General features: G+C 25.6%; 2 protein-coding genes across 2 annotated transcripts; one reads left to right on the top strand and one right to left on the bottom strand.

Annotated features, from left to right (window-relative positions):
- The first annotated feature begins 509 nt into the window (after window positions 1–509).
- Window positions 510–10,702, top strand: LOC145849685 (sphingosine-1-phosphate lyase 1-like). The gene is made up of 9 exons (XM_082954740.1): window positions 510–581; window positions 2,699–2,981; window positions 3,826–4,094; window positions 4,447–4,532; window positions 5,649–5,790; window positions 6,776–7,032; window positions 9,101–9,317; window positions 9,400–9,674; window positions 9,836–10,702. Exons 1-9 carry the CDS (start codon window positions 562–564, stop codon window positions 9,979–9,981), a joined length of 1,695 nt encoding a protein of 564 aa, XP_082810866.1. The 5' UTR covers window positions 510–561; the 3' UTR covers window positions 9,982–10,702.
- Window positions 10,703–11,472: 770 nt separating this feature from the next.
- Window positions 11,473–21,022, bottom strand: LOC145838060 (heat shock 70 kDa protein 1-like). The gene is made up of 12 exons (XM_082945592.1): window positions 20,948–21,022; window positions 20,117–20,246; window positions 19,935–20,053; window positions 19,380–19,619; window positions 19,136–19,259; window positions 18,778–19,079; window positions 17,967–18,296; window positions 17,516–17,711; window positions 16,674–16,958; window positions 16,132–16,368; window positions 13,218–13,358; window positions 11,473–11,525 (listed from the first exon to the last, which is right to left on the bottom strand). The coding sequence occupies exons 1-12, from the start codon at window positions 21,020–21,022 to the stop codon at window positions 11,473–11,475; spliced, it is 2,232 nt and encodes a 743-aa protein (XP_082801718.1).
- Between the last annotated feature and the right edge of the window lie 2,273 nt (window positions 21,023–23,295).

Here is a 23,295-nt window from a genome sequence, read left to right on the forward strand (position 1 = left end):
AAAGACTATCCTACAAAAATGTTAGTAAGCTTGAACTGAAGAGATTTTATATCGAAAAAGCTAACTGATAACTGCTCTTTTGACACTCTCGGATTGTTAAGAAAAAGAAAAGACCTATAGCTAAGCCAACAGGATGGAGGAATCATAATAAAATAGTTTAAAAGAGTTTTTTTTACAACTTAATCTGTAATTTTTCTTTTTTTGTGTTTTTTTATGTAGCTTGTTTGGTCATTAATTTTTTTAATACTTTATATTTTTTAAGTGTTTAGTCTTGCCATTTTTACTATGAGTTGTTTTTTTTGTCCTTTAACTGTTGTGTAAACAAATCTTTAGAGTATGCCAAGTATTAGAAGTTTTAGCTGCAAGTTGCCCATATATTGACAATTTTAGATAACAATTTTTTTCTTCTTTACTCTATTAAAAATGTTTATAAATACGTCCATAAGCTTCTGTATAAAATAATGTTATGTATTGAATACTTAAAGTGTATAAGTTTACACATTTTTTTCAGGTATGATTTTTTCATTTAACTAAAAAGTGTATAAAACTTGTTACTACATTATGGAAGAAATGAAAGATTGGTAAGTTTTTTTATAAGTGTATAAATTATGTATTTAAATTAAAAAAATCAAATTTATATACTAAATTTGACAAAAATAGTCTGTATTTAGATAAAAGTATAATGATTTATATAAATGTCTATGATTTAGACATTTTTATGTCTTGGAAAAATATTAGGTTTAAATGTACACAATTCAACTTAGAAAAAGTCAGGGATTTTGGTTTAGATTCACTATAACTTTTAAATAAGTAAACGAAGTATTAATGTTTAGATTATTGACCCATTTTGCTGTTTTTGATAGTTTTTCAGTTTCTATACCATTTTGTAGTTTATTTAAAAAATACTAACCAGGTATTGAGATTAAATACAATTGTGTCTAGTATTATAACTAAATTGTCTATAAATCTTTTGAATTTTATCAGAGTTACAGTGGGAAAAAGCTTAAAAATATACCATCATCGTTTTAGTTTTATTACTTTACTTAAGGATTTAAAAAAGTTTATTTTAAACAAAATAGTAAATATTTTATGTGTTTATATATGGTTTGAAACAGAAATTTTTATAATAATTACAAGTTATTTGTCAAATATTAAATTTTTTGTTAGACTCCCGTATGTAATAAAAATTTATAATTTTTCAAGTCATTTAGTATTTAGTAATTCAAAATAACTATAACTAAGATATATTGATAGGTTTGATAATTTTAACTAAGGGATGTGTAACCAAAAATTCTAATTTTCAAAGTGTATACTAAAAATAAAAAATAAAAATCTCAAATCTGTAAAAAAGAGAGCTTTTAAAAGTACAAATTAATCTTAAAATTTAAGTTTTGATTTTTTCTAGTGGATCTTACATATAGCAAAACACTGTGTTTTATATGTTTCAAGGTCAGATATTTAAAGGAAATTTATTTATTGGGAAAGTGAAACTTATTTAAGTCAAACAGGCTTATTATATCTAAAGAATGTTTATTACTAATAATATGTGCTATAAAATAAATATAATAAGTACCAGTCTATCTTACAATAATAAGACTGCTTAAAACTGAGAATATTAGTTCTAAATGTGATCTTTTTAAAATAAAAAATCTTTTTTATATAAAATTTGTGTAAATTTAGTGTCTTATATCACAAACTTGTTTTAAAACTTTATACTATTTTTACTATTATTTTGTAAAGTATCTATCATATCAATTATTTCACAGTAAAGTTATTATGTTTACAATATTATTCTTTTCACACTTACATATATAACATTCAGATGATCAATTTTTTTTTATATACAGAAATATTAATTAAAAAATAATTTGAAGTCTAGAATTTAAATTTTTAAGTTAAACTTGTAAATGTAGTGATGATCTTTAAGACAAATGAGTTGTAGCAATCAGAAGGTGGTTGGTTAAGAAGTTTTCACTTTAACTAAAATTGTCTGTTATATTGAAGTTTAAAGTACAAACTATTATATTTTAAGTTGATTTTTATAAAACTTTTAATTTAGATTTACTTATAAAACATAGGTATTTTGAAAAAGTTTATTAAAAGATTATATGAACTGTGATTTTTCTATTGTAAATTTAATGAAAATTAAAAAATTCACTGAAAATTAGTCAACTTTTGTTAAGCTGAAAACTTAAAATTTTAGACAAGGTTTCATTAATTGTGTATATTGGAATTTTGAAAACAATTTGAAATAAAACTTAGCGTCAAAAAGTAAATAAGTGTTTTTTTTTTTCAAAATAAAAAAATTTCTTTCTGATGAATTAGTTGAGTATTATTAAGACCATAAGGAGAGGGTTTTACAAAAGTTTACTTTGTCTCTTATACATATTTATAAGTATAAACTAGGAGCCAGTTTGTATAGTATTTAGAAAATTCATTTTAGTTTTTAAGATATTGTAATTTTTTCAAAAAGTTTCCAATACAATTGTATATACCACAAAGTTTTCAGGGTCAATTTTCTTTGAAATTTAGAAACTCATCAAAAATCTATCTTCTTCTTCATATTTTAGGTTATATGTCTCAAACTTTTGGGAGACATTCGATTTATATCATAAAAAAACTTTTAACGTTTGATTTTGAAAAATGATATAGTATTGACTTAACTCTTACTAATTTAAATCTGTATCTTATTTTTTAGGGATGGAATAAAGACTTTTATACTGTCACAGTCACAGCATTACTATGGTCAAGTTTGTGAGTTTACAAAGCAGCTATTACAAGAAATAAACAAGTATTGTGCAGAGTATGAAGCTTGGCAAATTATTCTCCTGACTTTTATCACACACTTATGTCTCCAATATGCTTCAACATTTTTATTTGACAGTGAGCTATCTCTTTTCACAAGAACAAAACAAAACTTTTTTTATTATATAAAAAAAATACCTATTGTCAACAACTACATTCAAAAAGAACTTGGCAAGGTTTGATCTTTTTTACTTTCAGTATTTTTTTTTAGGTAAGCTTCTTGTTCCAACTAGCTGAATTAAGCTAATTTTATATGTCCATTTCTGAATACTTAAAATAATGTAAGTCTTCTGTTTGTTTTCTGAAAAAAGACTAACATGTAGGTATTAAATATATGTAAAAGTTAATGTAGTTTGTATGATTTGTAGTCCGGTCTAGATTTGTGTTTCTTTAAGTGTGCAAATATATGCACGTTGTTATCCATATAGTGTTTTAATTTATGCAAAGCCTTTTGGTTTAGTTATAGAAACTGATAAAGTATTGGTAAACTTCATTACTAATATCTAGTGTAAACTAATGTTGATAAGCTTTATTACCAGGGGACGACTATTTGTAAATAATTTAACTACAGGTTTGATCTAGAACAAACTATTCTATTATAAAACTTATGTTAGTGTCCTCAAAGTTTTAAACACCAGTAAAATTATTTAGATATCTTTGACAAATGAAATTAAAATATTTAAAAAGAACAATATTATAAGCTTTGTACTGCCTTTTACAAAAATTATAACTGTGTTTAAGTAATTGAAAAAAAAAAACATGTGAAAATATCAGATTCATTTGTTTTAGTTATACTAAAAGTAAAGCTTAAATTATATTTGCTGGTTATACTTTTTTTTTGCAAATTAATAAGATACAAAATGCTAGGATGAAGAATTTGATACAAGTAATTTTTAAAACTTGAATAATAAATAAAGTTTAGATATAAAAATACATACATACTTATAATTTAAATTGAAAAAACTATGAAAAAAAAGTAAGTTTTTACTATAAAACAATTATTAGTCGTTTTTCAAACAGGTTCTTGAAGATATGTCAGCTAAAAAGCTGTACAAGCTTAAGCAAAACATGAAATATATGAACCAACTTCCTATTAAAGGAAAATTACCTGAAGAAGTTGCTAAAATGGTCAACAATTACCTAGGGTTGGATAACGTTGATTGGGAAGGTGGTCGTGTTTCAGGGACAGTCTATAGTGGTGATGCTAAACTGAATGACGTAGTGTCTGATGTTTACAAAAAGTTTACCTGGACTAACCCTTTGCATCCTGACGTTTTTCCATCTATAAGGTTAGTATTTAAAGGTTTAAGTTGAAGCAATTGAAAGTTTAGATTTTGGCACTGATGACTTTTCCCAATTTTTTTGATCTATCACAACCAAGCATGTTAGCTATGTTACTAGTGGACAACCTAATGAAAATAAGTGAAAGGAAAAAAAAATTGACTCAAACACTCTTAAAAAATAGAATTTCACAGATTACTTAAATTTTGTACTTGATAGCAGAAAAAAATGTTTTTTTACATTCTTTACACTCTAATTTAGTCAAATGAATGTATTTTTTAAGTATTGAAATTGGAAAAAAATTAAGTTCTAATTTAGCCTACACTTATATGTGACTACCCTTAAGATATTGTTAAACAGAAAAATGGAAGCTGAAATAGTTAGAATGACTTGCAACTTGTTTAATGGAGATCCAAACGAGTCTTGTGGTTGTGTTTCATCCGGAGGTGAGTCATATCAAAGTTTTTACTAAAATAAGTTTAAGATTTTGCTTTTTTTGGTTATAGGTATGTCCTATAACTTATAAGTTTGTTTTAATAGCTTTTTTATTTATCATTTTCTAATACATAAAGAGATAGATGAGTCAAATGATTTTTTAGAAAAATCTATAAATTTCAATACACAAAATGTGTAAATTGTCAAAGGGAGTAGAACTCCTGAATGTCTTTTGAACTTATATGTGTATTAAAAACTTGTAGATTTTCTAAACACTAATTCTATTATTTTATCTATTCAATGCAGTTGAAAAATCACAAACGAACAGTAACAGTCAACTGGACTGATTTTAGTAATATACTCGACATATAAATCTTGTCTAAAACAGAAAATAATTGTTACTAAATGGACCAAGGGTCTATCAAAATATTAAAGAAAGTTTCAACATTAAATATTTTTGTTTTAGCTTTATGTTAAATAAACAGCTTATATATTTACAATCACGATTAGTTTAGTATATTTTTTGAGATAAAAGAGGAAGTTTTCTTATGTTTCTTAGTCTAACTATATCTATTGTATGTTATGCCAAAAAAATATTTATTCTAACATAAAAAAGATCTAAACAATGTTTTAACCTAAAATTGTGAAACAAACAATTTTTTTTAAATATTTGTGTTGTTCGAAAGGAACATTTTAAATGATCTATTCAATATTTGACCATATTAAACTTTTTACGTTTTAAAAACCTTAAAAAGATAGTTTATAACAAAACTAGATTTAAACTTTTTACAAACTGATTTAAAACTGTTTTTGTTTTAGTTTGCCTGTAATTAACTAAAAAAAAAAATATATAAAAAAAGTTCTTATTGTATTAATTTTAATAATGTTTTGAAAGACTTGAATTAAAATAATGTTTAATTACTTAAACATTCCGTTTTATATGCATTTAATTAGATTTTAAATTCCGGTCATGATCTTAAAAATACATGAACCGTTTTATAAGTATAGTGTAAAGTTAAAGCATAAGTTTTGTATCAAAAAAAGTAATATTTATTTTTTTATAATGCGCTTACACAATGATATTTTACTATATTTTTTTACTCTAATGACTAATAATGTATTTTTAGGAACGGAGTCAATCATGTTGGCATGTAAGGCTTATAGACAGTGGGCATACGAAAAAGGTATTAAAAAACCGGAAATGGTTTGTCCAATAAGCTGTCATGCTGCATTTGAAAAAGCTGCTCAATGTTTTAATATGAGAATCATGTAAGTTTTTTTAAGGTAAAATTAACTACTTAAAATTAAACCCTAAATTAAGTTAGATGTTCATAAGATAACTATTAAGGGCATAGGGGGGTAAAACACTTTTTTCAAAACTTGATCTTATTTTATATAGTTTTTATTAAGCTACAAGATGCTACAGATTACAAAAATTCAAAATAAATTTTGAGATATAGCCGGTCAAAGTCGGAGGCAGCAATAGGATCCTTATGGGAGGCGCAAACTAAAACGGCAAATAAATAGAAATCACTCAAAATCTATCTTCTCCTACGTTTTTTGAGATAACTACCTCAAATTTTCAGGAAATGTTCCTTGATATATTTAGAAAATTCTGTTGGAACCAAATGTAAACAAATTGTTTAGATCAAATTTTGAAAAAAGTGTTTTACCCCCCTTATGCCTTTAATTACTTGACTTTGATTTTGCAACAAAGTTTAGAGATGATATAAGTTTGAATATTTAATATATAAGTAATTATACTAAACTTTAATAAAATACTGTAATTTATTTCTACAGTAATACACAAATGATTAAAAAAAATTCTGCACTATCTTTTGAATGAGGTTGAGATAATTGATTTTATACAAATTAACTTATTTTTTTTAAGTTGTTTAAATTTATTTTTTAAACCTAGCTATATACTTTCTTAATTGAGTAAACTTTTAAAGCGGCACTTGCCTTTTAAGAATTTTATCCTAACTATTATTTTTATCGACTTTTAAATTTAAATACATTCTTCTTCTCAAAAATTTAAACTTTTTTGAGTAACCTAACTTTATTCTTCATTTTTATAAACAGTATGTTTATTTTATAACAAATAGTATTAATTTTTATAAAATCTAAAGAACAATAGTTTCAAAACATAGTCTTAAAAATGTCTAAAGATGTATGATTTTAAGGACTAATTTAAAAATAACTTTTGTCCAAAAACAAATAAATATAAAAAATGTAATATAATATAAAACCGCAGATATGTAGCTGTCGATGAGAAGACGAGGCAGGTTGATGTGAGTGCGATGCGACGCGCCATATCATCAAACACATGCATGCTTGTGGCTTCTTCCCCCCAGTTTCCCCACGGTGTCATCGATCCCATCACCGAAGTTGGCAAGCTTGGACTTCGCTACGGCATTCCAGTGCACGTGGACGCTTGCTTGGGCGGCTTCCTCGTCCCATTCATGAAGGAGGCCGGTTTCGATGTCAAGCCTTTTGACTTCAGTGTTCCAGGTTCGTGGAGCTGTATGAAAATATGACAGTGTTTTACACCTACTAATTAGAATTTGTCTGATAATAATCTGATGATCGAATTGGTGTGATCAACCCTTTTGTAAACTTGAGCTTGTCTCACGGCATACGAGAGTCCAGGCTTCTGCTCTGCAGACTTTTGACGATGTTTTTGTTAATTTGTCACTTACTATGTTTTTTAATAAATTTACCTTAATTATTATTTTAAGCAATATTGTTATTAAACTGTAAAGTAATTTTATAAGTTACTGCAATCATTAGTCTTTAGGAAAAAATCAAGTTTTATCCTCTGGCTTAAAGATACAACGAATAAAAACTATGAAACATAAAAAAAAACTAGAAGGCAAAACTGTGGTGTGATAATGATAAAATAAGCAATACTGTTTACTCAAAATAGATTTAAAGCTCATTTTAAAATGATATTTTTTAAGCTAATTATACTTGTTTGGTACAAGTTGTTGCGGACTAGATATTTCTGCTCGGCAGGTCAGATCCAGCCTGCAAGCCGTACGTCGCCTACCCCTACTCTGACTAGTGCTAAAAATTTATAATTTGTTTATATTGTGTGAAAATTTATTTATACTTTTAATTAGACAGTTCAAAATTGTGTGTATGTAAACATTTTATTATTTTTTACAAAATAAAAATTAATTCGAGTTAAAAAAGTTGTTCAAACTTTCTTTTATAAATTTGTTTATATTTGTAGCTGAGAATCTTAATATTTGCTTACATTGATGAAAACTATTTAAAAAAGTATTCATAAGTAGTATTTATAATAACTTAAATAGTAGTAATTATTATTAACTTTTTACGATATTTTTTAAACTTTTAATATCTATGATTTCCGTAAAATGTTTTCTTTGCAATAGATAGCTAAATTATTTAATTTGCACAGTGTGATGAAAAATTAAAGATATGTTATATAATTATAGATAGAGAAATATTTGTTGGTTTAAAATGAGATGTATTTTTAATTTGATAGTTATGTGTTTTTTTAAAATCAATAACAATTGTCTTTTATTAAAAAGTTTACATTGCTTACGCATATATTACTCAAAATGTCTTTTATAAATCTTAAAATTACTCAAACTGAAATGTGTAATTTTTTTTTGTTTATACTAAATCTAATTAGTTATAACAAATACTTGTTTTGAATTGTTTGTTGATACTTGTTTCATCATGCTATTTATTGTTTTTTATATAATCTTTTTACTAGTCTAAATTCTTTTAACCAAGTATTTAAGATTGTTTAATAATACTATTGTATAACTTTTGGTTGAACTTAAAATATATGGTTATATTAATACTTGTACACATATTTATACCTGTAGGGCAAACAAAAGTTAGTAATTAATTATACAGCTAGTCTAAATACGTAGTAACATTAAAATAATTGCATTGATTAGTATATTGGTTAAGAACAGTTATAAGATTATTCGACTTTTTTTGTATAATATACAACAGGAAGTAACTTCAAAACTTGCTTTTTTAACAAAAATAGAACATAAAGCGTGTAGAGTTAGTTCTAAACTGATGTTTTATCTTTTAAAAGTTCTTTATCTGACGTGAATTGAAGAAAGTAAAAACTTATTATTGAAATTTAGTACGTATAAAATTATTATTAATTTGATTTATTTCAACTAATTTAATAGAACATTAAACAAGAGTTAAAAAATGTTAGAAATAATTCTTAATAAAACTTTTCATTTATATTTTAAAAAGCGTGTTAGTTTTTGAGATTTAATCTATTAAAACAATAAATTATATTTATACTAATTGTTTTAAAACACTAATCTAAACTTAGCTTTGCAAAAATACTTAAGTTATATTCTACAAAAAAATTATCTATGAATGAAAAAATTTAATTTAAAAAACTGTTTATGCGTTAAAGCAATACTTTATCTGGAATTCTTGGAATCGTTAAGAAGTTTTTTTTTGACTTTAATATTTATGCATTAACCGTAGAACTAGTTTAAACTTGTTACTATATTTTTTTGTTAATTTATTTGCAAAACATTATGAAAATGACAAACGAGCGACATTTCAACAGGAGTGACCAGCATAAGCGCGGACACTCACAAGTACGGGTATGCGCCGAAGGGCACCTCCATCCTCATGTATTCCGACAAGAAGTGGCAGCACTACCAGTACTTCGTCATGCCCGACTGGCAGGGCGGCATCTACGCCACTCCCATGTTTGCCGGTAGCAGGAGCGGCGCTGTTGTCTCCACTTGCTGGGCCGCTATGATGTACTATGGACGTGAAGGGTGAGTTTTAAAACATGCTGGATGTATAAAATTTCTAAAGTTTCAAGCTAAACATGCAAATGTAATCTTTTTATTCCGCTAGGTACGTTGAGTCGACACGCAAAATCGTCACAACGACGCGTTTCATCGAAGCGCAGTTGAGGAAGGTGGACGGAATCCACGTTCTCGGTAGCGCGGACGTTTCCGTGGTGGCGGTTGGGTCGGAACTGTTCGACATCTACAAGCTGTCGTCATATTTAACTGAGAAGGGATGGAACATGAACAGCTTGCAGTTTCCATCCAGTATTCATGTTTGCGTCACACTTCCTATTTGCAAGCCGGGTGTCGCCAAAAAGTTTGTTGATGACGTCAAAAAAGGTTTGACAACTTTTTTATAAGCAATATTTATTAAAATTTCGTTAAAGAAGCTTATAAGCTTAAAGTATATATTTCTTTGTTTTTTAAAGGTTTAAAAATACAATGCTAAATATTGCTAGTTTTAGTAGAAAACATTGTTTAGTAAAAGTTTTTTTCAACAGGTGTCGCCAAAATAATGAAGAGTCCAGGCTCAAAGACAACTGGGGCAGGGGCCATGTACGGAATGGCGGCCAGTATACCGGACCGAAGCATAGTTGGTGACCTGACCAAAGCTTACCTCGATGCTTTTTATGATTCAACTAATTGATTTTTTAAGTCAAAGAAGTATTTTTTTAATATCAACTAATTTTAAAATTTGATAGTTTTTTTTTTGTTTTTAAGTAAATTATCAACATATTATTTAATTGTAATAATGACTTTTTTCCTAATTAAAGTGTTTTTTACATTTACTATTATTTTTTAATAATCTTAATAGTGTCAAACTTTTTTTTTAAATACAGTATTTTTATCAGTTTCAGTGTTATATGAAAGTTTTTAGCAAACTGCATTGTGCTTTTTGTGTAAGTTATATTGCAGTACTCTTCTAGGTACGAAACATTCCGTAACCAAAAAGTTTTTAGTTATTTAATTTGGTTTTTTCAATTGTCTGTATTGATATTGTCTGTAAAAAGTATAAAATAACTTAAGTTTGATGTTTATTGCTTTTGATAAAAGTTTTTTAAAACTTCTTCAAGAGAACCTAAGTTTTCATTATACTAACAGTATTCTATTTTATTAATAAATGTTTTGTAATTGATGATCCTTTGGGTGAAACCCGGTTTTACAATAAATTGTTTAGTTTTAATCTCCTATATAAAAGTTGTTTACAAAAACAATTTTAGTTTTTACATTATTTTGTCATCTTTAGCTATAAGAGTATGTGTATATTTGAAATATGTAAGTTTAGTTCACTTTTAAGCTTATAAAATATTTAGCCCAAAAATATAGGTTTTTTTCACTATTTAAAGAAATTTTAAACTGGTAGCAATGGTCTCAATATATTTATTTAAACTTTATACTTTTAATGTGTTCTAGATTAACCTTACAAACAATTCTGTACCTTGATCTTATTTGTTTACTAGTAACTGTTTCGCCAGTTGCAGCAATTAAAGAAAATTATTTGTTAAAAGTATTATTTACATGTCCATTGTAATGTGTCAGTGTTACGTTTTTTTATTTTATGTTTATAAATTATTATACATAATTAAATGTTGAGTTTGACAAAAACCATTTTATTTTAAAAATTGGATTAAGTTTTACAAAAATTATTAAAAGCAAAGTAGTTGTAGTATTTAATGTAAAATTTAATGTCAAGTTTATTTTATAGATGTTACAACTGATGAGTTTATCATAAAGTTTTTTCATGAGTTTTACCAACTATTGAATGTTACAAACAATTTTAAAACAAAGTTTTAGCTTTTATTAAAATGAAGAAATTGTTATATTATTAGTTCATTAAGTATTTAATATTAGTTTAAACAGTAAGTGTAGATAAAATTACAATTTTAAAAACTTATACATCTAAAATTTATAATCAATACTTTAATTTGTTTTTGAATTTTTTTTTTAAGTTTAGTTTAATAAAGAACCTTTAATAAACAGTAGAAATAATTTTATAGAAAATGTTGCAACACTGAAAGAAATACAACGTATTTAAAAAAATTTACTGCTGGTTGTAAACTTTTATCAATACTTTTTCTAAAAATAGAAAGTTTTGAAAATAATTAAATGCTTGAAAAGGAATTTCCTTTTACTTTCCTCAATTTTTTGAAATCTCATTGTAATCAGGAATCCCTTCCAGCAAGTCCATCTCTGAAATTTTACAAAATGTTTTTAAAAAAAAACGTTTTTTCTTGTTTTAAATTTATTTTATATTTCTTACTTTAGCTCAAGACATTTAGCACTATAAAACACTTTTTTAATTAGTTTTGGTACCAAAAAGAAAACAACAGTCTTAAATATTTTTTACTAATTTGTATAAAAATACGTTTAATTTACGTTTTTATGTAAAAAAGTTAAACATATTGTCAGAGTAATTTTTACCTTCATTGTTACCTTTTTTTCGTTTCCCAGAAATTAATTAGGTCTGTTATGTTACTATGTTAATTTTCTTAAAAAAAATATAGTACAATTATTAATAAAAACAAAAAGTTATACTATCTACCTCTGAAAAATATTTGTTTTGAAAATGAGAAGGTTGATTTATAGAAAATTATAAATATTGTTGAGTAAAGTCCAACCGAAAAGCAATTACTAAATTAATTAAGTTGGTGTTTTGTTAATATGAGATTGTTCGCAAATTGTTCACGAGAAAAATAAAGTATATTCGTTAAAAGTAACAACTAGTTGATTTTGTGATGAAAAACACCAATAAACTATCTAGTAGTTTTTTGTACTAGATATTAAAAAAATAAATTAAGGTAATTATGTTTTTCGTCCTTTAACTACTGAAAAACTAAAATATTGTTATCAGCAAAATTTATGGTATTTAAGAAACTTTATTGAGTAAATACATTTGCAAAAATTTTATAAATAAAAGTTATTTAAGTACTTTTTTATTATGTATGTATATTTTAAGGATACTATACTTTAGCAAAAACAAGTTTAACAATATGTACGCCCTATAAATAAGTTTTTAATTAAAGTTTCTATTTTTTAAACAAACTCAAGTCATACAGTAACCTATAACAATAATTTTCATTACAACAAAATTTGCTATCTACTTACGTTATTTAAAAAAGTTTAAATGTGAAGAATTTATTTTAGATTAGGGTTTATTACTATTTTTAATAACTTAAGATTTACACTTGGTAAAATTATCAATTGTTAGTAAATCTATGTTTAAATTTTTAAAAGAGAAATGTCGCCAGTTTTAAGAAATTAAGTATTTTGAACATAGTTGGTCTACATTTCTTTCGATATTTTTGTTAGAAAAACATCTCTCGTATCTTGAAACATATTTTACTTTTATTGAATATAAAGATTAGAAATATATTTTATAAACAAACTAAATTAGAGAATTGTTTTATTTTTTCTGACTAAAAAATATGAACAAAAAATATTTAACACTTTAAACTTATTTTAAAGTATCAAAGTACTAGTGATTTTCCAAAAAAATCTTACTTAAGACTGAAACTTGTGAAAGGTTAAAGTTTTGACATACTATAAGTTAAGCTTTGCTTAATCTTATCATTTAAATTCATAATTAATTTAAATTCTAACTAAAGAACTAATAAATTTAAATTCAACTAAGTATTACAACAAATTACTATAGTGAGTAGAGTTTAAAGATTATAATTACAATAATTTTGTTAAACCTTTTATTAAATTATTTAGAATTATAATTAGTTTTTATTTTTAAAGAATATATATTTTGTAAAAAAAAATAAAGTTTGTAGTTTTATTATTTATGCTTTAGTTCGTGTAATTCATGGTATAAAAAAAACTAAATCCGAACTTAACTTAATAAAAGTATAAAATGAAAAAAAAAAAGTTATTACTTACGAAAACTCGTTTCATTGTTTTCGGAGATATTTTCTTCCGTAACATTTTCATTGTTTTTGGATATATTTTCTTCCGTAACATTTTCATTGTTTTTGGATATATTTTCTTCCGTAACATTTTCGTTGTTTTCGGATATATTTTCTTCCGTAAAAATTTCATTGTTTTTGGAGATATTTTTTTCCGTAATAATTTCATTGCTTTTGGGGATATTTTCTTTTGTAAAACTTTTGTTGTTTTCAGAGATATTTTCTTCTATAACAGTTTTATAAATTGTTGATCTTTTTGTTTAAATTAAATATTTATTTTTGACATACAAATTAAAAGATAGTCTATTTTTTGCTTTAATTAAAAATTAAATTAGTAAATATTTTTAAACGTATTAGACAAAAATAACGTAGTTTCTAAGAGAACAACAATCAAATACTAATCCTATCCTGGACATGACATTAAACTGTTCTGGTGTACGACTCGATAACTAAAAAGTTTTTTCGTACACCAAGTCCTTGACCAAACTTTTTGAGCGTTTTTTTGTCGTTCAATAAACAATAGACCCGTATATAAATCGTATACACACTATACACTTTTTGCATTAGATCATGACACTAACATCAAAGTAAGCCGCAGTAGTAGTGCAAACAAAAGTCGTATAGAAATATTTAATCTGTTCTTTTGATGGCACACTATCATAATATATTACATCGGTTGTAAACGTATTGTTCATTATTAATTGTGTTGTATGTTAATCAGAACTTGTTTAATCAAAAAAGTATTCTAAGTAAAAAAATTAATAAGCAGAAAAAAATTGTAATAATTAACAAATTTTTCAAGAAAATTCATACACATATAAATAATTTTTGTCTATAAAAAACAAATTTAAGACGCTGGTAGCACCATTATAAAACTATCACGAAATAAAAAAAATAAATTATTTAAAACTAATACTTAAGCTAGCTTAATTCACTTATAACGCTTGGAACTAGAAATTTTTATCTAAAGGTAAAACATAATTAAACGTTTCGTTTTAGTTTAAACATTATCCTTTGATTTTTTTGATAACTTCCAATATGACAAATGTTTTTGTCTTAGCATTTTTTAATTATAAACAGAACTGGTTACTTTCCCTATCTAAACATCTTATTGCTGTTTTTTTTTTGTCTTGGACTAGACATTAAAAGATATCCGTGGTGTGCGACTCGGTAACTGAAAGGTTCTTCGTGCACCAGGTTCAATAATCAAATATTTTGAACGTTTATTTTTTTCATTCAATAAACTTTATAATTTATTTTACTTTAGTTGAGAGTAATCTTAAAATTTAAAGAGTAAAGCTAATATATTTACATATACTATATTTTTACAGTATTTTAAATTTCACAAACTATATAAAATTCGGTTCCTTTATGTACCTAGCAATAAAAAATAGTATATATATATATAATAAGGTTAATGTTCAAACTTGAACACTTTCTACTGAGCCATCTTGAAGGGCTTTTAAATAATTTATTGAAATGACGATTTTAAAAATGCTTGAACATATGTTTCATAAAGACAAAAAAGATTGTCTCTAATCTTCAGCCAGTTCAAATTTAAAATAAAAAGCACTTTGGTAAACAAAGATGCAAAAGTTTACAAAAAAACAAAAACAATATGACGTAAGAATTGAACATTGTACATTACAAATATTCAGTACAAAAATCGATCTACTATCTAACTAATCAAACAACTAAAATTAACGAAAACAATAGTTAATTGACTATAAAATACTTCAAAATTTGTTGTATTTTAAGAGGAGCTTTTTCATATGTCGACAAGACGATATAAATTCGCTCCTCTTATTTAAACAACCTTCCTTTTTTAACGCATACATAACGGCTGTTGACCCTTTTAAGCACAGCCTACAAACAGGGTTGTTACCATCTGCTATTGGCTGTGCTCTTTTTATCACCTCCCAAGTTAATTTAAAATCAATGTTTTTGCGCTTAAGGCCGCAAAGATACTTCGAAAGCTCTTCGAAAATAACCCATTATCAAAGATGTTTAACAAACATAATATGCGAATCAGTTATTCATGTATGGCAAATTTGGAGAGATTAATTAAGTCACATAATCAAATAATTCTAAATAAAAGTAATTTAATCAAAAACCAGTGTAATTGCGCTGGTGGCTGTAAATATAATTTGAAGGGGGGCAATTGCCGGTCAGAGAACATTATTTACAAGGCAACAGTTAACTCTGACCTTAAAAAGAAGTTCTACATCGGCTTATGCTCCACTCAATTCAGATTTCGGTATGCCATCCATAAAAAATCCTTTAAAGATGGTGTATACGAAAATGAAACTGAGCTTTCGAAGTATGTTTGCGGCCTTAAGCGCAAAAACATTGATTTTAAATTAACTTGGGAGGTGATAAAAAGAGCACAGCCAATAGCAGATGGTAACAACCCTGTTTGTAGGCTGTGCTTAAAAGAATCGACAGCCGTTATGTATGCGTTAAAAAAGGAAGGTTGTTTAAATAAGAGGAGCGAATTTATATCGTCTTGTCGACATATGAAAAAGCTTCTCTTAAAATACAACAAATTTTGAAGTATTTTATAGTCAATTAACTGTTGTTTTTGTTAATTTTAGTTGTTTGATTAGTTAGATGGTAGATCGATTTTTGTACTAAATATTTGTAATGTACAATGTTCAATTCTTACGTCATATTGTTTTTGTTTTTTTTGTAAACTTTTGCATCTTTGTTTACCAAAGTGCTTTTTATTTTAAATTTAAACTGGCTGAAGATTAGAGACAATCTTTTTTGTCTTTATGAAACATATGTTCCAGCATTTTAAAAATCGTCATTTCAATAAATTACATATGTATATATATATAAATGTATATAGCTTTAAACCAAAAAAAGGTATTTTTTATCAAAATAACCATTATAATAGCTGTTCTGTAAATCTTCAAGCAAAGTGGTAATAAGCCTTTGATGGCCATCTATTTCTCGAATGTTTTTATAATCTGAGTCAGTACAGTTTTCAGCTCTTTTGATCGCATCTTCATATCTTTTCACTTTTTCTTTTTTTTTGGAATCTAAAGTCTTTTTCATTTCCATTTTTAAGTCATTAATTGTTTCTTTTAGGGCTTTTTCAGCTATATCAACAGGATTGAGTGCTTGAAAAAAATTAAATTTAAATAACAGTACTAACCTTGTTATAAAGTTATTTTAAGAAAAAATATAATAATGCACAAACAACAACAAAGAAGATCGTAAATTCTTGGCAACATTTTTTTTTTAAAGTTTTATTGATTTTTTATTTAGATAAGATACATTACTTTGATGAAACTAAAAGATATAATATTTATTATTTTATAAAGAGTGACTGTAAAAATAAATATGTTTTGAAGCTTTGATATTTTATTAAAAGAAAAAAACTACTAAGCTGTTTTCACAATTAACTAGATATTTTTAAACATACTCGGAATAGCTGTTATTTCATTCTTTAGCTCGTGTAATTTTTTTAGTTTTTCTTCTAAGCCTTCTGCTGTATCATTTTCGAGAGCCTTTAACGATAATTGTTGATTAACCTTGTCTTTAACATTACTGCTAAGATTGTTATGTTCGCTACAAATTATTTCGATCTCTATAATAATCTCTTCAATACTATTCTTAACATTTTTAGCCCTTGTATTTTCAATTTGGTTTTCTTTTATTGCTTTTAGCTTCGACATCATGTCCTTCACCTCATTTTTCTTAAAACTATCTGTAGTTATATACTAGTTGAAATATTTTTTTCTAGTTAGAATTAGTATATTGAAAAGTTATAGGATTAAGAGTGGAAAGTCATGTGTTTTCTATTTATTTATTTAATATATTGTACTTATAACAATTAATATAAGTATTTACATGGTTCAAACTTATATTTTAACTCTAAGCTATATAATCTTAACTACTCTTTTCTATAAAAAAAAACAACATTTTGTTCTACTTGTATACAAAAAGTTTATCACATAGAATCTATAGGCTGGTACATTTTATGAAAAAAAAACGACTCGCTTTAAAAGTTGTAAACGTACTTTTATAATTTTACGGACACTTGTATATATAACAATTATAAATGTAATAAAAAAAGAAGTTATTTTTTTGTTCAAAAAAATTTTATTACTAATTTTAATAATACAGCCAAATTGTTTACACTCTGAATTTAAAATTTCCTATAATTAGTTTTTTTTCCAAAAAACAAAAATTAAAAAGAGTAAATTAAAAAATTAAATACGTTTTATTAATTAGTCATAACGTTAGATTTTTTTATATTCTAACCATTAAACTTCACGACTACTTCTTTTTCCTTTTCCGAAATGTACTCTTTCGCGGAAACTTTAAGAATTCCCTCAGAGTTCACATAAAATGCTACTTCAACTTCAATTTCACCAGCAGAAGCCTTTTCAATATTTTCTAAACGAAACTCTGATAAAAGTCTGTTATTTTTCGTTAATTTGTCGTCTCCTTCAAATACCTACATTTATACTTTTTGTTATTAGCTTTTATCTGATAAGTGCATTTTTATTAATATCACTGTACACACTTTATAACTTAAAAAAAAAAAGAACGAAATAGTACATTGGTTTCATTGTTGTAGAAACTGCTTTAAAATCGTGCTAATTTAAACATTACTTTAAAAATATTTTCAGAAATTTCTTAAAAAAACAACAAGTTATTTTTAAAGATTCCCATCAAAACAGTTCTGCCTAATAGTATCAAGAAACCTAACCTCTATCTTGACAGTTGTTTGATCATCATAACACGTGGTGTAAGCCCTTTTAGCTTTCACAGGAATAGAAGTGTTGCGTTCTATTAACACGTCCATAATTCCGTGTTCGACATTCACACCAATGGTTTTTGATGAAACATCCTGCAGTGATATTTCATCGCAATAACTAGAATTATTCTCAATAAAATTAGCAAAAGTAGCAGCACCAATTGCAACAGCTTCATCGGGATGAATATTCTTGTTTAAAGATTTTTTATTGAAAAACTGATGAAGCATTTTTTGCAGTTTTGGAATTCTACTAGATCCTCCAATAATTAATACAGTGTCGATCTGAAACATTATTAAACTTTATTCTGTGTTTAAAATATGTACTCTTAACTTTTCAGTAAATTTTGAAAAATTTTATATTTAAAAAAAATAAATATTTATTTTTTTATAAAACTAAACCCTTTTAGCCTATAATTAAGCTTAAATTTTGTTAAAAACAAAAAACTATAGAATCAGTATCATATGCAGTATATTTATTTATTTTTTCTTGCAGATTACTAAAAACAGTACAATGTTTCACTCTTATAGTTAGGTATAAAAGATCTTTAATTGTACTATGTTTATAGTCGTTTAATTTCTAAGTTTTTTTTATTATGTTTTAAGCTTGTATCAAAGCAATTAAATATCAAGTAATAAAGCATAATTGATTAAAATTAGCATTGTAATATCTCATCCAAAAATTATTAATGTTTATACCTCATTATACGCTAAATTAGTTCTTTGCTAACTTTTTTGCTTTATGTTTACTATCAACAATTTTTACCTGAGACTTGTCCAATACACTATTATCAATGGCATTCTGTACGTGAGTGAGAGCTCTATTAAACAATGGTCTACAAATGTCCTCAAATAAAGCTCTGCTTATTTTAACGTTCAAGTCATAAGTCTGAAAGAAACAATCGACTTGTACAGCGGTGTGTGTTGAAGTAGACAAGCATATTTTCGCTTTTTCACAAGCTGATTTTAATCTTCTTAACATTTTAGATGTTTTGTTTATTTCAATTTTTTTCTCTCTTGAAAAAACTTTCAAGCAGTAATCCATCAATATTGCATCAAAATCAGCTCCTGAAAACAAATAATTTTAAAGATTTGTTGAATAAAAGTGTTTTCAAAATATTTACCTCCTAATTTTGAATCACCGGTTGTCGACAAAACTTTGAAGTTTTTCTCCTCAACAGAAAGAATAGTGACATCTGTCGTTCCACCTCCAATATCGTAAACCAACAGGTTTTTGAAATCATCTTCCTGCCATAATATAAATTACGAATGTTTTAAGTATTTATCGAAAAACTTTTTAACCAAAACTAGGTTAATGTACTACAAGTTATTGAAAGTGATTATTATCTTGTTAATCCATAAACTAACCAGTTGATGAAGTCCATACGCAAAAGCAGCAGCAGTAGGCTCATTTATAATTTGCACCACGTTTAGTCCTGCTAATTTACCTGCTGTGCGCGTAGCTTGCCTCTGCGAGTCATTGAAGTGTGCCGGAACTGTAATGACGACATCACAAATTTCGCAGTTTAAGTACTCCTCACAAGACTCTTTCACTTCTGATAGAATTAATGCACCAAGCTCTTCAGCGTAGAATGTTTTCTTATTTTTCTGTTGCAAAGTTTAATAATTTACTATTTTTTGAAACAAACCTTTACAAATGTAATTCAAGCTAGTGTGCGGGTGTAATCAAGCACTACAAATAAAATATTTACAACAAACAAAATGATGAAACTGAAAGCATTTAAAAATCAGCATGACTTTTGAGTAATAATTTACAAACTAGTACCAAACTATTGTTCTATTTAAATTTACCTTAATTTTAAAAATCGTAATTAGATTGAAAATAATAAATATAAAGTAAAACTGTATGCTAAAAATTACAAAGAAAATTTATTTAGCTAAAATAGAAGGATTCGAACAAACTTTATACTCTACTTCAAACTTTAATTTTCCATTTTGACTTTCTACTTTGAAGGGCCAACGTCCTAAAAAGCTCTCAACTGATTTATCGTTAGCATTTTTTCCAATTAGTCTCTTAGACTCTAAAAATCAAAATTAAAAGATTAGTCATTATTCTTTAAAGTTTAAGATATTTATAATGATACCATATATTGTGTTTTCAGGGTTAGTTATAGCTTGGTTTCTTGCGGCCTCTCCAACTAAACAATCGTTTTCATCAAATGAAACAAAACTTGGAGTGGTACGGCTTCCTTGTTTATTCTGAATAACCTCTACCTAGAGTTTTTTGTCGCAAATATAGTTTAATAGTGTTTTTTTTCTCTCATTATTTTTTATACTTTTGGTTTAAGAGGAACTGCATACAATACTTAACACAGTGTTATGATAATTTTATAATATATTTGCACAGTTTACAAAAATTAAAACTATCGAAGCACTAGTGTTGGTTATACTGACAATGATAAAAGTGAGAAAATGATATTATAAGAGTATGCCTTTTAAAAAGTTTTTTTTTATAATTAAAGTAATTTAACAATATTAAAAGCTAATACAAAAACTTTATCGAAAAATATTTTACTTTTTAAACTAGTCTTTAGAAAGTATTTTGGTACAAATTTTTGATCTTATAACCGTAGTTTATTTTCTTTTTAAATTTGATCAACTAAATTTAAAGATACTCTAAAGTTCATTTTTTCAGACGTTTTTTTAACCTCAACGAATTCTAAATAAAACAGTTATTCTGTTAAAACATAGAAAAGTCTTACTTACTTAATATACTTTTAAAGCATATGATTACTATATTTAGTCAAAAGTTTAATGAAAACTCTTTGTTTAAAACATTACTACTATAATTATACAAATGCAGTTTGGTTACTAACTAAAATTTAGAAATAGCAACTTAACAGCATTTAAGAACCTGAATTTTTTATTACAATTAAAAAGTTTCATTTAAATATGATTATTTTAAAACATCTCACCATTCCATTTCTGACCACAGCCGCGCACGTAAAGCTAGTACCCAAATCGATTCCAATAACAATTTTCTTATCCATTTTGATCTACTTTTACAATTATTTGTTTATTTTCAAAGGTAACAATTTTATCTGAGTTTGTTTTAACGAAAAATATTTGACATAGGTTAATAAACAGCCATGATACAATTCTACAATAAAAAAGAAAAAAAAGATCTTAATGTGGCTATGAAGAAATTGCATTGAACGTAAAAGGCCAACTATAAATTTTCAGAAAAAAAATCAAGTTAGGTAAAAATTACAGAAGTAAAAAGATCATTATGTAAATTAATTTCTTACTTGTTAGAGGTAATTATTAGATATATATATATAAGCTTACAAAAGTAACAACAAAAAACTAATATTTTTTAGACAAAAAACAACAAAAATTATATTATATTTCGCTTTTGAAAATGATAAAGATCTTGTAAAACTACAATGTATTTATTGTGAATATAAAATTGTAACGTGTTTATTTTAAATTTAAAAAAACTACTGTTCTGCAAAAAACCAGCTGATAAATCTATTTAGTACGGTTTGAAATTCAGAGCACAATAAGATTATATATTTTGAGAAACATGTGCGAAACTGTAACAGTATTACAATTTAAAATTTCAATGTTAATGAACTTTATTTAAAAATTGGGTTTGCCACTTTGATAAAATTTAAGCAAGGTTGCTTAATGTGGGAACTACCGTCTCTTTAGGAACGTTATCTAGTTAGACAGCGAAAAAGTAAATGGGTTTTTAACTAGAAAATATATTATAAATGTCTCATCCTGGACAAAACGATAAAAGGGATCCTATGGTATGCGTCTCGATAACCGAAAGGTTATTTCGTGCACCAGGTCCTAGGGCAAAACATTTTGAGCGTCGTTTTTGTCGTTCAATAAACAGTATAATAAAGGGGCAACATGTATTAAATGAGGACAATTATTTTTTAAACTTCTGCAAAGAAAGCGTTTATAAAATTGAGTTTTGAAAATGTTTGCGTTTTTTAGTTAAGTTTTGACCAAGCTACACCCTTGGACTAATCTTGTATAAGTCTATCGTATAAAGCACATCTTCCCAAAAAGGGCGATATTACCTTTGGGGTATTTTAGACGTTTTGGACAATAAATAGTGAGGATGTGATATATAATAAAGGGGACACAAATTTTTTTATAGCTTTAGCCAAGTGGGCGATTATGCAAATGATTTTTTTAAACTCTAGTATAAAGTATATGATTATAAAGTTTAAAACTAGTGTTTGCGTAAAAATTAAGATATTTCTATCATGAGATGTGTTATCAAACTTAGACTCAAATTTTTTAAAAATAAAACCGAAAAGTATAAACTTTTACAAATAGCTAACAAAAACTTTTAGCGTTATTCATAAAAACATTAAATTTAATAAACGTTTTTGTTTGTTGTAAAAATATGTATTTAAAGCAGTTATTATCTCTTACTTGTAAAAAAAATCTTAAAAAAAAAAAAATAACTGAAGTAATACTGAAGTTTTTTAAATTCTTTTTTTTATGTTATCAAATTTATAATGTAAGTCTTGGCTGTTCCTTAAATTGTTTCAAAACTTATACAGTAATAACCAAAAAAATGTAAATGAGTCAAAAGAAATTTTACTTGTCGTATTAGCAACTAACTGAATTCGTTTTAATTTATGAAAATATTTTAATTTTTGGTTTTTTTCTACTGAAAAAAAATAGGCTCGCTAAAACTTTTTTTTAATTATTACAACTTATTAATTACTAAGCTAAAGTTATTCCATTTCTTATTGTAAATACGAAGCTATATTGTTTTATATGAACCTCACATGTCATAAAAATTTCATTTAATTCCTTAAACTCATTTTTATTGATTAAGTTTTTTTTGTTTGAAATAACACGAAATTTTATAAAACATTATTTAAAATAAAAAATAATTAGTTAAAAGAATTTAATCTTTGCCAGCGTAATTATTTTCTGATAAGTATAAAAAGAAAAACTGTGAACAAAATTACCAAAATGAATTTTTTTAAGTTTTAAAACATCTACTAGTTTTAACAAAAAGCTTAATTATATATTGTTTTTTGAGTAAATGTTTTACAGTGTTCTTTTAAACCAACAAAAGTTCAACAAATACCGATTAAAACATTACTGGTATTTAAAAAAGTATACAAATCTGAGTTTAAAAAATCTTATAACTTCTTATCAAAGTATTTATTCTAATGTAAGCTTTTAGTTTTAGAAATGTTAACTCTAATTAAGTTATGTGAATAATGTTAAATACACAACAATAGACTCTTTATAACAATAATGTACACAATAATAATGATCCTGT

This window comes from Thalia democratica, chromosome 1, assembly GCF_965202585.1.
Source record: "Thalia democratica chromosome 1, ktThaDemo2.hap1.1, whole genome shotgun sequence".
NCBI classification, from domain to species: Eukaryota; Metazoa; Chordata; class Thaliacea; order Salpida; family Salpidae; genus Thalia; species Thalia democratica.